General features: G+C 34.7%; 1 protein-coding gene across 1 annotated transcript in view; it reads left to right on the top strand.

Moving 5' to 3' along the window:
- Window positions 1-15355, top strand: part of LOC125653646 (uncharacterized) — a 276533-nt gene that overhangs the window by 149613 nt on the left and 111565 nt on the right. Inside the window, exons 30-36 of the mRNA XM_056145758.1 lie at window positions 667-708; window positions 1863-1943; window positions 2110-2228; window positions 4556-4725; window positions 8076-8132; window positions 8304-8377; window positions 12509-12599. Coding sequence (XP_056001733.1) covers window positions 667-708; window positions 1863-1943; window positions 2110-2228; window positions 4556-4725; window positions 8076-8132; window positions 8304-8377; window positions 12509-12599 — 634 coding nt within the window. The remainder of the gene's footprint in view (window positions 1-666; window positions 709-1862; window positions 1944-2109; window positions 2229-4555; window positions 4726-8075; window positions 8133-8303; window positions 8378-12508; window positions 12600-15355) is intronic.

Below are 15355 nucleotides of genomic sequence, written 5' to 3' on the forward strand. Positions count from 1 at the left end.
TTTTGTACTGTTGCTGAATATTAGAGAATTTAGCTTTGATAGTCAGAACACAAATTTTTATGCCCCTAGCTGGAATGGAAGATTCGGGGGCATATAGTTTTTTGGCCTGTCTGTCTGTAGCAAAAACCTTTAACCTTGGTCATATCTTTTACACTATATGAAGTAGACCTTTCATATTTGTTTTGTGTATTCCTTGTGGAAATACCTTTCCATTGGTACCAAAATTTTTGACCTTAATTGACCTACTTTTAGAAAATTCGAATATAAACCATATCATTCAAATTGTTAGAGGTACTGGGGTTGTTGTTTTTTTTATCAAGCATATGCATTTTTTGTGAGAAGACCTTTCCAATGATATCAGATTTGTTGACTTGTGACATTGATTATTGACATAGTTTTTAGAAATTTTCCAAAAAGCTACAATGTCTTACAGTTCCACTTTGTTGTAATCCCGGGGCATCAGTGTTTTGCTTTTCTTTCTAGATTTCATAGCCCTTGGGACTAGTGATACTTTTAACTAAGTCAGGCAACCAATAAGGCCTGTTGGCTTCTTGTTTCTTTTGGAATATTTGACTGCTGTGGTACAAATCGTCCATAACCTCTCTCTCTCTCTCTCTCTCTCTCTCTCTCTCTTCACATTTAAATGCTTTTCTACTTAATTTGCAGTGGATATTCATCTAGGAATGATTACAAGACGTACTATGAAAGGTAATAGCTTTTAATATTTATTTATTGTGTTTCTCTTTATAGGTACTGTTTAGAGAGTATCAATGGTATAACTTTCAAATATATACCTGGATTGTAAGAAAATCAAATTTGTATCATAGGTCCTTTTTAATGCCATTTTATCAAATTTATGTAAGATTATATTGGAAATGTATATTATGATTGTCCTTTTCATCTTCAACTAAAAATATGTTTCAAATATAAGATTTATTTTATCTATAGTGAGTGAAAATGAGCTCGTACATGGAGAAGGCTTATATAGGCTGCAAGCCTGCTGCCTAATCCATTTATGTTTAATACATAACAAAATATTGTTTAAATCAAATTAAATTAAAATGAGCTCGCTCCAATGATTATACATTTGAGTCACCTGATTTGCTCTTCATCAGCTGAAAAATGGTGGGGATTACCCAAAGTACGTGCTCTGAAAAAATGTCACCGCCACTGCGGTACTTCTTTGAAAAACTTGTAGATATGATAAATTGTTTGGAAAGTACAACAAACATGATAACCAGACAAGTTTTTCATACCTTTGTTTATTTTGTTGTTGATAACTTGGTTTCAAGGAAAAACATGACATCACAATGCACTGTTTATATCGACCGCATTATATTTCCCGCATGAAATGAATAGGCAGATTTACATGTATGAAGTCGTAATGTAAGACGTTAACAGTCTTCTCTCATCTCAACAAACACACTTTAAAACATGTTAGAGATATGGTTGTGTAAAATAAATCACCTATACAGTTTTTAAACTAGGCTAATTTAAGTTACTTACATCAGTTCTATTTTTTATTGAAAAATCATCATGTCAAACATATCATTCGCAGCATATCTATACATATATAATATATAACACTGTCCTTTTTATTCCTATATGTATCATTTTTTGGCTGACATAGATGTGATGCTAAGCATAGAATTAAATGTAAGACAGCTCATTGAAACTTTAAAAACCGTGTTTCTTGTACACTGAAAATCAATACAACCAACACCATCACAACAGGTGTATTGATTATCTTATTTTAATTCCTGCAGAAGTACATTATTAATCAATGAAGTAATTTTGACAGACCTGATTTATTTTCATTTTAAATTAAGCTGTATTCATGTGAGCAAATTTTTTGATTTCAGCATGGGTGTAGAATTGCTATTTTTTGCAACCAGAGGGGGTTTGACTGATTTTGTTGTGACCAAATCAAATCAAATCAACCCGTGAGTATATGATATTGTAGATAACTTTGACAACAGTACAAGGATATGTTTCCTATCATTAGGTACACGTACAAGCTTTTTAATGTACAGATCATGCTCCTCATGTTTCTCCCCTTCAGAAAAGATGGACCTCCAAATTTTATGTTTGACTTTGTCCATTTGATAGCTACTGGATGGGAAACAGGACAGCTACCATACAGGAGCTCTACTACAGACAGGCTATCATGAATAAAGAGGAGAAGAAAATAAACTACACGTTCTCCATCCCCCTCAACAGGGAGTACAGTATGTATATATATTGTCTGTGTCTCCTTAGTGAGTACAGTGTGTATAGATATTGTCTGTGTCTCCTTAGTGAGTACAGTGTGTATATAGATATTGTCTGTGTCTCCCTAGTGAGTACAGTATGTACCCAGATATTGTCTGTGTCTCCTTAGTGAGTACAGTATGTATACAGATATTGTATGTCTCCTTAGTGAGTACAGTATGTATATAGATATTGTATGTCTCCTTAGTGAGTACAGTATGTATATAGATATTGTATGTCTCCTTAGTGAGTACAGTATGTATATAGATATTGTCTGTGTCTCCTTAGTGAGTACAGTATGTACACAGATATTGTCTGTCTCCTTAGTGAGTACAGTGTGTATACAGATATTGTCTGTCTCCTTAGTGAGTACAGTGTGTGTACAGATATTGTCTGTGTCTCCTTAGTGAGTACAGTGTGTATACAGATATTGTCTGTGTCTCCTTAGTGAGTACAGTATGTATACAGATATTGTCTGTGTCTCCTTAGTGAGTACAGTATGTATACAGATATTGTATGTCTCCTTAGTGAGTACAGTATGTATACAGATATTGTATGTCTCCTTAGTGAGTACAGTGTGTATACAGATATTGTCTGTGTCTCCTTAGTGAGTACAGTGTATACAGATATTGTCTGTGTCTCCTTAGTGAGTACAGTATGTATATATATTGTCTGTGTCTCCTTAGTGAGTACAGTATGTGTACAGATATTGTCTGTGTCTCCTTAGTGAGTACAGTATGTATACAGATATTGTATGTCTCCTTAGTGAGTACAGTATGTATACAGATATTGTATGTCTCCTTAGTGAGTACAGTGTGTATACAGATATTGTCTGTGTCTCCTTAGTGAGTACAGTGTGTATACAGATATTGTATGTCTCCTTAGTGAGTACAGTATGTGTACAGATATTGTCTGTGTCTCCTTAGTGAGTACAGTATGTATACAGATATTGTATGTCTCCTTAGTGAGTACAGTGTGTACACAGATATTGTATGTCTCCTTAGTGAGTACAGTATGTGTACAGATATTGTCTGTGTCTCCTTAGTGAGTACAGTATGTGTACAGATATTGTCTGTGTCTCCTTAGTGAGTACAGTGTGTATACAGATATTGTCTGTGTCTCCTTAGTGAGTACAGTGTATACAGATATTGTATGTCTCCTTAGTGAGTACAGTGTGTATAGGTATTGTCTGTGTCTCCTTAGTGAGTACAGTGTGTATACAGATATTGTCTGTGTCTCCTTAGTGAGTACAGTGTGTATAGATATTGTCTGTGTCTCCTTAGTGAGTACAGTATGTGTACAGATATTGTTTGTGTCTCCTTAGTGAGTACAGTGTATACAGATATTGTCTGTGTCTCCTTAGTGAGTACAGTATGTGTACAGATATTGTATGTCTCCTTAGTGAGTACAGTGTGTATACAGATATTGTCTGTGTCTCCTTAGTGAGTACAGTGTATATAGATATTGTCTGTGTCTCCCTAGTGAGTACAGTGTATACAGATATTGTCTGTGTCTCCTTAGTGAGTACAGTATGTATACAGATATTGTATGTCTCCTTAGTGAGTACAGTGTGTATACAGATATTGTCTGTCTCCTTAGTGAGTACAGTATGTATAGATATTGTCTGTGTCTCCTTAGTGAGTACAGTATGTATACAGATATTGTATGTCTCCTTAGTGAGTACAATATGTATACAGATATTGTATGTCTCCTTAGTGAGTACAGTGTGTATACAGATATTTTATGTCTCCTTAGTGAGTACAGTGTGTATACAGATATTGTATGTCTCCTTAGTGAGTACAGTATGTACAGATATTGTCTGTGTCTCCTTATTGAGTAGTGTATACAGATATTGTCTGTCTCCTTAGTGAGTACAGTATGTATAGATATTGTCTGTGTCTCCCTAGTGAGTACAGTATGTACACAGATATTGTCTGTGTCTCCTTAGTGAGTACAGTATGTACACAAATATTGTCTGTCTCCTTAGTGAGTACAGTATGTACACAGATATTGTCTGTGTCTCCTTAGTGAGTACAGTGTATATAGATATTGTCTGTGTCTCCTTAGTGAGTACAGTGTATACAGATATTGTCTGTGTCTCCTTAGTGAGTACAGTGTGCAATCTTTATATGGAATACTGGAGGATGACCTATGGAGGTTTTTGCTAACACAGCAATAGAACTCGAGGCTGAGGATACGAAGGAAGAGTTGTTATGCGCAAACAACTTGACTTGGGACCGTTGCTATACAATAGAATGCTTGTTAATTTTGATAGCAAAATTTGATTTATGATTTAACATTGCAGTGGAGGGAGAATCTAACATGACAATTCTGTCGACCTTACCAGTGTATGTCAACAACTCCAACATTGCTGTGGCTGGGATGCTGCAGAATTTTACAGTTTTTACAGACATATTGAAGAGACACCTCTATTTTCATGATTGTCCAACATGTTTCTCTTGTGTCTATATATACGTAAGAATTTCTATATTTCATGAAAGGGAAATCTTTTCTTCTGATCATGCTCAGAATAAGTTTTGACAATGCGTATAGCTACTATATTCATTTAGTACTATGTATAAATATGATTAGCTGCTATATCCATTTAGTACTATGTATAAATATGATTAGCTGCTACATTTAGTACTTATAAATGTGATTAGCTGCTATATCCATTTAGTACTAAATATAAATGTGATTAGCTCCTATATCCATGTAGTACTATATATAAATGTGATTAGCTGCTCTATCCATTTAGTACTATGTATAAATGTGATAAGCTGCTATATCCATTTAGTACTATATATAAATGTGATTAGCTGCTATATCCATATAGTACTATAAATAAATGTGATTAGCTGCTATATCCATTTAGTACTATATATAAATGTGATTAGCTGCTATATCCATTTAGTACTACAATGTATATATAAATGTGATTAGCTGCTATATCCATTTAGTACTATATATAAATGTGATTAGATGCTATATCCATTTAGTACTATATATAAATGTGATTAGCTGCTATATTCATTTAGTACTGCAGTGGAACCCCGTTATTACGTTTTCCATTTTGTCACGATAAAATAACGTAAAAGCGGGGGCAACATAATAAACGTTCCCAGTGAAATCCGTTAAAAATATCATTTGGAAATTGTATATCGTCCGTTGGTACTCTGAGAAGGGGTATGTGAATATATCTTTACTGTTTCTTTGTTTAAAAGACTATGATACTTTGTTTTATTTACATCTTATCTTTAATGTCCGTAATTCTTCATGTTCTTATCCCTTTTCTTTATTTCGGTGTAGAATACATAAGGATGTTTTGATAAACGTTGCTTTTTCTGCATTTGTTTAGACCGCCATTTTGTTCAACTTTAAAACAATGCGTCATTTAATTTCTCAATAACTCGTTCTGGTTCGTATTCAAAAAATAACAAAACATCGTTTTTATTAAGTTCTCTAATTACACAATACACAACACAATAAAAAAAATTCCACCCAAAAAACAACAAAACTATAGACACAAAACGCACACGATACCCAACACTTAGGGCTGTTCCAGAAATGATCAAATGGGGGGGTCGGGCGGCAAACAAAATTTTTTTGTATGGGTGGTCGTATTTTTTCATATTTTAATTTGTCCATGGTTGGACTGTTAAAAAAATATTTATTATGGGTAGTGGGTAGTTTCTATTGTTTTATTTTGTGCCACGTGGGTGTTGAGTTTTCAGAATATTTTTATTGTCGCTCTTGTTGTGTTGGTTACAAAACGTCGGAGGGAAAATTGAAAATGTGCTTTCGAAATGCTGCTTCGGAAATCGGAAGTAACATAGAACTATTCGAGTTGTCGCTCTTTGCAGCGCATAACTTTCCATTACGGCACTCTTCAAATTAGAGGCGCGTTTAGTAGGGTCCCTTTGGACGTGATGGAGGCGAAGATTATTACAGTTTACAGTGCATCGATATTGGGAATATTTTGAAACCAATAGGTATTCCGTTTTCTAATAAAAATAGGCAAACCTTAGTTGATTTATACGAGGGTACCGATGCGTTATATTTATCAGTCGGTGTGATGGTGATATAGAGGCCTCCGGGCGCGGGCTCCATTAGAAGACGAACGATTCGTGGAAAAACATATCCATTTCATGATAATAGCATCGTTTGGACTCCCAATCTTTCCAACATTCCCGCCATAGATGCCTTTGATTGTTGATGTGGCATCGTTTCTTCAGAACTACTGTGATACAATGTCGCACAGGCATTACCGCGTCATTGACTAGAATGTTTGTCCCGAAAACCTCGCGAGATTTGTACCGTTTTCATTTTTAAAAATATTTTTGTGGTGGGTCTGGTTAGATTTTTTTTTTTATTAGATGGGTCATTGTAAAATGAGTTTATTAATTTGATGGGTCATGGGGTAATTTTTTATTTTTTTTTATGGGTGCTTGGTATATACAAAAGGTGCCTCCCGACCCCCCCCCCCCCCCCCCCCATGTATTTATTTCTGGAATAGCCCTTACACAATTTTCTCACCAATGATAAACACGGAGAACAATTTAAGCGCAATCCACATAAAAAAAAATATATAATGATGCACGAAGATTTCATTTACAACGCTAAATGATGTCACTAAAATCACGTGCGCATCAAGGGATTTTAGAATATTCACTGAGGTAAATGCCGTGCACGAATTGGCCGATAACACTTGACAGTTTGATCGGTGTATGTATGGACAAGATTTACGAATACCCAAGCTGCATGTCCAAACAACGGACAATTTTTCAATTGAACACCTTTAGTCACCTAGCTTTGTCCAAGCAGTCAACCAAGCGGTTTTAACATTGCTACGATAAATCTTGTCTTTCATGTTTGGTACCAAAGCTGTCCGTGAATAGAGTTTTAATAGCGAAGGTAATCACACTATGCTGAACATGCAGGTGGTTGAGAAATTATTTCTTTGATTATCAAAATATGAAAAATGAAGTAAATTTCATAGAGTACAATTTCTAAATAAACATTATTTAATTGTTTATCACTGGCTTCTATACCAGATATTCACCTGTATTGATGTCCCTAGATCTATGGAAGCGTGATCAGTCAAGCATCTCTAATCCCCAAACAGACCAGGAAATTTAGGTGGTGACTGCCTCAGGCAGTCAAGGTGTGAATGTCTTATTATTTTGAGAATCACCATTGAATAATTAAGGGTTTATTACATTTTTGTCGGAATTTTTACAACGTAATACTGAGTCCCGGCATCTTAGGACAACGTAATAACGAGGTCTATTTTATATAGGTTTGTTGAGAAATGGTTTTGTGCTTTGAAATTCCAATGTAATATGCGGACTAACGTATTAAAGGGGGAACGTAATAACGGGGTTCCACTGTATATATAAATGTGATTAGCTGCTATATCCATTTAGTACTATATATAAATGTGATTAGTACTAAATATAAATGTGATAAGCTGCTATATCCATTTAGTACTATGTATAAATGTGATTAGCTGCTATATCCATTTAGTACTATATATAAATGTGATAAGCTGCTATATCCATTTAGTACTATATATAAATGTGATAAGCTGCCATATCCATTTAGTACTATATATAAATGTGATTAGATGCTATATCCATTTAGTACTATGTATAAATGTGATTAGCTGCTATATCCATTTAGTACTATATAGAAATGTGATTAGTACTATATAGAAATGTGATTAGTACTATATAGAAATGTGATAGTACTATATATAAATGTGATTAGTACTATATATAAATATGATTAGTACTACATATATATAAATGTGATTGATGTTGTAGACGCTGGCTTGTTACTTGTTGGATGAAAATGGATACGTCGTGTATGGAGAAGAAGGGGTGATTATCATATTGATTAATCAGTCTAATTATTATGATTAATCAGTCTAAGTATTATGATCGGTAACCGAAGGAAAGATTTATTAACGTTGCAAACAATCTGATCATTAGTAAATGATTTTGATTTTCATTATGAGGGATAAAGACTGATTTCTTGGACATGCATTTTAGGTTTCTAAGTTTCTTGGAGATACAGATGATATGGGGTTAATGGCTAAACTGATTGAAGATGGAGTTTTTATCAGGTAAGTCTGGGGAATTTAAATCGGTAGATTTTCTAGCATATGAAGGTGAAAGCTACTGATGGCTCAATCTTGATGTTTTGAGAAAAGAGACACCTTTATTTTCATGGATGTCTAAGTCCAAACTGTTTCTCTTTCTGTCCATAAACTTTTCACATTTTCATCTTCTCCAGAACCACTGGGCCATTATGAGCCAAAGCATTCTTGGGTAACGGCTTCCGCGAGTTCATTCATTTCAGGATCTATTTTCCCTTGCAAGGGGAGATAATTAACAATTTGTTAAGATAGGGTGAAGTAATTCAAAAATTTTCTTCTCAAGAACCGCTTGTCCAGAAAAGACAAAACTTGCTGAAAATTTCCTTAAGGAATGCACCTTCAAAATTCTTCAAATCATCAGCCCTTGAGGCTAGTGTAGGATCACAATAGTGGGTAATTTTTACATGGGAATATATAGGGAAAAATCTTTTAAAATCTTCTTGTCAAGAACAATAGGCATTGATAAGTCATTTTCATATGCATGCCTCCTCAGGTGGTAGTGTAGATTCAAGTTTATTCAAATCATGACTGTGATGAGCAATAGGGCCATGATTAGTGATATTAATTATCAAAGTTTTACACTGGAATATATAATATTCTTCTGATGATCAACTAAGCTATGATTCGTTTGTTAATAGGCAGGCATCCTTAGGTAGTACAGATTCAAATTTGTTGAAATCAATACTCCCAGAAGGGAAAGGATGGGGCAACAATAGGGGTTATATTGAACTCCCAGAAGGGAAAGGATGGGGCAACAATAGGGGTTATATTGAACTCCCAGAAGGGAAAGGATGGGGCAACAATAGGGGTTATATTGGAAGTTTTCAATATATTCCCGAAATACGTAGGGGGGAAAAAATTAAAATCTTCTCAAAAGTAGCAGGGTCATGATTATTACCCGGTTAGTGATATTAGTATATGCAAGCATCCTCAGGTAGTTTGAATTCAATTTATTCAAGTCCTGGCTTGGAGGAGGGGGTAGGATGTGGTCTAGATAGGGGATCAAAGTTTTACATCATTTAAAAATCTTCTTCTCAAGAGAGCAGGCTAGGATTATATAGTCATATCAATGTGCAAGCATCTGCATTAAGTGCTGATACAATTTTTTTTTCAAATCAATACCCTGGGGGTAGGTTTTTGCCACAAAATAAAGTTTTACATGAGAATGTATGGGGGGGGGGGGATTCAGGGGCATATATAACTTTTGCCGTGTCTGTCTGTGGCAAAAAATTGTAACCTCGTCATATCTTTTACACCATAAGAGGTAGAGCTTTCATATTTGGTATTTCTTGTGGCAAGACCTTTCCATTGACCCCAAAATCTTTGATCTGGTGACCTTAACATTGACCTTTGATCTGCTTTTAGAAAATGTCAATATAAACCATATCTTTCAAATCATAAGAGGTACATTGTACTGCTTTTATATTTAACATGTGTATTTCTTGTGAAAAGACCTTTTCAATGATACCAAATTTGTTGACCTTGTGACATAGACCCTTGACCTAATTTTTCGAAATTTTAGAAAAATACTACAATATCTTTAATACAGTTCCACTTTGTTGTAATCTGGGGGCACCAATGTTTCACAAACAGATCTCGTTTTCTAAATTAAAAATTATGGACCATGGGTTTAGGATGGGACTAGAAATTGGGATAAAAATTTACATGATACATGAATACAAGAGAATTTATTCATAAAATTTTACATGATACATGAATACAAGGGAATTTATTATGCCCCCCCCCCCCCCTTCAAAGAAGAGGGGCATATTGCTTTGCACATGCCAGTCGGTAGACCACATGTTGTCTGCTCAAAATCTTGGAGAACCATTCACTTGATCATAATGATATTTCATATGTGGCTTAGTTATGAGTAGAAGAGGACCCCTATTGTTTTTCAGGTTAAAAGGTCAAGGGTCAATCTACTCTGGACGTAGGAATATACTGTCCCCTCAGTATCTTGAGAACCCTTTGCTTGACAGACATCAAACTTGGTACACTGGTACATCCTAAGGAGTAGAGGACCCTTTAGATTTTTAGGTCACAAGGTCAACGGTCAAACTGGATATAGGAATATAATGATCACTCAATGTCTAGAGAACCCTTTGCTTGACAGACATCAAACTTGGTACACTGGTACATCTTCTGAAGAAGATGACCCCTATTGATTTTGAGGTCACATGGTCAAGGGTTAAACTGGACATAGTAATATATTGTCTCCTATATTTTAAGAATTGTTTGCTTGATTGACACCAACTTGGTACATTGGTACAGCATAAAGAGAAGATGATCAACCCCTATTGAATTTTAGGTCACATGGTCAATCCACTCTTGACATAGGAAGATAATGTCTGCTCAATATTTTGAATTGGTGATACTACTAACTATGAAATGATGCATGTGTATAACCCTTTTCAATTTTACACCATGGGAGGCATATATGTTTTACAAACATCTGTTTATAAACATTTTACATGATACATGAATACAAGGGAATATATTTATAAAATTTTACATGATACACAATTACAAGGGAATTTATTTATCACATTTTACATGATACATAAATACAAGGGAATTTATTTATCACATTTTACATGATACACGAATACAAGGGAATTTATTTATCACATTTTACATGATACACGAATACAAGGGAATATATTTTTAACTATGTCAGAATGTGAAGCTTGTCAAAATGAGATACACATTATATCACAGTGCTTAAAAAACACCGAAAAATATCATGTAGAATATACTTTTACAGAATACGTTGTACATGTAAAGAACAAAGTCTATCAGTGCTTTGAGTCAGCATTTGAAGATATGATATATTGAGGATCTTAAACAAGTGCTTACGACATATGAGATTTAATAAGCACGAGTATAAAATTCTATTTATCACACAAATATCATTAAACACAAATTTTAATTTCCAGTCTATTTCACAATCTGCCGAATGTCACAGAAATTTTTTTGCTTTCAATTCCATTGTGACGTCGTCGCTATCACTGGTATTAAACTGATGATAGTAACGATCGTTACTATCATCCCAAGATGGCGGAAGGAAATTCCGGAAAGACCACATTTACTTATTATATCTATTTGTATTGTTTATTTGCGAATGATATGTAGGTAAGAAATATCATACACTAGCAACAATTACGATCAGGTGTTATTTTATCTTTTATACGGCTCATATGAACAGAAAATTCGTCGTTGAAAAAACAGCGAGGATGATAGTAACGAAAGTTTTACATTACTATCATCATTCATTTTCGTTACTGTCATCCTCACTTTTTTCACAAAATCCTCTTGGAACAACCTTGGCGACAAAACAAGGTCTTTTACCATTAATGTTAACAATTTCAAAGGATGACATTGTTTTGTTGATGTGGCACATGAATAATTGACCTACCTAATTTGCATAATTATGATCCTGTGCTACGAGCTCATATCGTTTTTGCGAACCTGTGTAATGAACCTGGGAAAAATACTGTTGTGTGCTAAAGAGTTTTATAATTTTCTTAGAGAGAGCTACACTGATTTTCAAGCTTTATGATTTTCTCAGAGAGAGCTACACTCATTTTCAAACTTTATGGTTTTCTCAGAGAGAGCTACACTCATTTTCAAACTTTTATGATTTTCTTAGAGAGAGCTTCACTGACTTTATAAGCTTTATGATTTTCTTAGAGAGAGCTACACTGATTTTCAAGCTTTTATGATTTTCTCAGAGAGAGCTACACTGATTTTCAAGCTTTATGATTTTCTTAGAGAGAGCTACACTGATTTTCAAACTTTATGGTTTTCTCAGAGAGAGCTGCACTCATTTTCAAACTTTTATGATTTTCTTAGAGAGAGCTTCACTGATTTTTAAGCTTTATGATTTTCTTAGAGAGAGCTACACTGATTTTCAAGCTTTTATGATTTTCTCAGAGAGAGCTACACTGATTTTCAAGCTTTATGATTTTCTTAGAGAGAGCTACACTGATTTTCAAACTTTTATGATTTTCTCAGAGAGAGCTACACTCATTTTCAAACTTTTATGATTTTCTTAAAGAGAGCTTCACTGATTTTTAAGCTTTATGATTTTCTCAGAGAGAGCTACACTGATTTTCAAGCAGAGTGTAAGGAGAGCTATGATGAAGAAACAGATGAGGAGCCCAGTTCTGCTGCACTCTTAATCAACGTGAGTAAAAGCAAATTATTCTGTTATTTATGGAGAAAAAGAAGAGTATTCATATGAAGAAGAAGAAAAATGTCCAGGGGTCTGTATTTGCCCAACTATTTATTTTGTACTGCTTATAGGAGTTTTGAGATTGATCACTGTTTGTTATCTTCACTTTTCATTTACCTTAACCAAGCTTAAGGACTCAACAGCTCATGTGTTTGCTGATGTCACATCAAGTGCATTGTAGATTAATAGAATCCTTCATTAGTACGAGTGTGAAATAGGGAAATTCCACCGAGGGGACAAGATTCGCAGTCTAGGACAAGGCTTTGCCAGCTACACTGATGAGCTTGTTCCAGAGGTAGATTTTCCCTATCCCACACGTGTAAATAATGAAGGATTGTTTCTCACATTTTACCTACAGTTTAGTGCATAAATTTAGGAGCTTTGAGAATATTCTAAATTAGCAAAATCCTCATTTGAACTTTGATGCAGAAACTAATTAGATAGGCAGAATGAGCATACCCGAAAATGGTTTACACTGTAAGTGTAAACTTTAAAAAAAGCCCAAGGTTGTCCAACAGAAAGCTATATACATTAAAATTTAAAGATAACAATGCAAAATATTTTCACTTCACCGTGTAACGTAAATCATAGAAAATATATGACGTCACAATCAAATGACGTCGCAGCAGTGTGAGACAGAAAAATCTCACATGGCTGTCTCACATGGGTAAAGTCGATCTCGCACTGCTGAAAATGTGAGAAATGTACATACCAGATCTAGTGGGCCTGTATGTGTACACAGTACACTAAGTACATTGTAGATCTAGTGAGCCTGTATGTGTACACAATACACAAGTACATTGTAGATATGTACATACCAGATCTAGTGGGCCTGTATGTGTACACAATACACTAAGTACATTTTAGATCTAGTGAGCCTGTATGTGTACACAGTACACTAAGTACATTGTAGATAATTATGTGCATACCAGATCTAGTGAGCCTATATGTGTACACAGTACACTAAGTACATTGTAGATCTAGTGAGCCTGTATGTGTACACAATACACAAGTACATTGTAGATATGTACATACCAGATCTAGTAAGCCTGTATGTGTACACATTACACTAAGTACATTGTAGATCTAGTGAGCCTGTATGTGCATGCAATACAGATGGTGTTGTACTTTACTCTCAATAATATCCAGAGTGGAAGGCTCACTGAGAAATTTATCATTGATTACGTTATAATGATTGATGAAAAATTATCAAACAAGAAAAAGCAATGTAAACTTTAATCAATCAATGGTATGATATGCATGTTCGTGTATACTATTTAGCAATATTATACCAGAATGAAAGCTCAAGCGAGCTATTCTGATCGCCTGTTGTCCATCATCTGTCTTGTCTGTCTGTAAACTTTTCTTCTCCATAACCACTGAGCCAATTTCAACCAAACTTGGCAAAAAGCATCCTTGGGTGAAGGGCTTTCAAGATTATTCTAATGACATGCCATACCCCTTTCAAAAGGGGATAATCATAAAAATGCAAAAATAGGGTGGGGTCATTTAAAAATCCTCTTCTCTAGAACCACTCGGCCAGAAGAGATGAAATTTACATGAAAGCTTCCTGACATAGTGCAGATTCAAGTTTATTCAAATTATGGCCCCTAGGGGTAGTATAGGGACCACAATAGGGGATCGAAGTTTTACATACAAATGTAGTGGGAACATCTTTAAAAATCTTCTTCTCAAGAACCACTGAGTCTGAACAGCTGAGTTTTACATGAAAGCTTCCTGACATAGTGCAGATTCAAGTTTGTTAAACTCATGGCCCCCCGGGGGTAGGATGGGGCCACAATAGGGGATCAAAGTTTTACACAAAAATATAAAGGAAAAGTCTTATAAAATCTTCTCAAGAACCACTAAGCCAGGAAAGTAGAAATTTACATGAAAGCTTCTTGACATATTGCAGATTCAAGTTTGTTCAAATCATGACTCCCGGGGGTAGAATGGAGCTGCAATAGGGGATCAAAGTTTTACATGCAAATATATAGCTAAAATCTCTGTTTGAAAATCTTCTTCTCAAGAACCACTGGACTAGTAAAATACAAATTTACATGAAAGCTTCCTGACATAGTGCAGATTCAAGTTTGTTCAAATCATGAACCCCGGGGTAGGATGGGGCCACGATAGGGGATCAAAGTTTTACATACAAATATAAAGGGGAAAATCTTTTTAAAAATCTTCTTCTGAAGAATCATTGGACCAGAAAAGTTATCATTTACATGAAGGCTTCCTGACATAGTGCAGATTCAAGTTTGTAAAAAGCATGGTGATCAAAGTTTTACATACAAATATAATGGGGAAAATCTTTTAAAAATCTTCTGAAGAATCATTGGGCCAGAAAAGTTATCATTTACATGAAGGCTTCCTGACATAGTGCAGATTCATGTTTGTAAAAATCATGGCCCCAGGGGGTAGGTTGGGGCCACAATAAGGATCAAGTTTTACTTGCGAATATATAGGGTGTAATTTTATGAGCATCTTATTGTGCTCAAGTTAAAAAAAATTATGTAGTTCCTCAAAAGAATTGGCAAAAATTTCTCCATAAGATGTTAAATTTTTCATATTAAACAAATAAAATGTGATGTTTGATAGGGAATATTGTGTTATTGTCCTTCTTTGAACATCACTGCTTTGAATATGTTCCTTAATTGTGGTGCAATAATTCATTGTTTTATAATTAAAAGTTATAAAAACCTGAT

Source organism: Ostrea edulis, chromosome 7, assembly GCF_947568905.1.
Source record: "Ostrea edulis chromosome 7, xbOstEdul1.1, whole genome shotgun sequence".
Taxonomy (NCBI): Eukaryota; Metazoa; Mollusca; class Bivalvia; order Ostreida; family Ostreidae; genus Ostrea; species Ostrea edulis.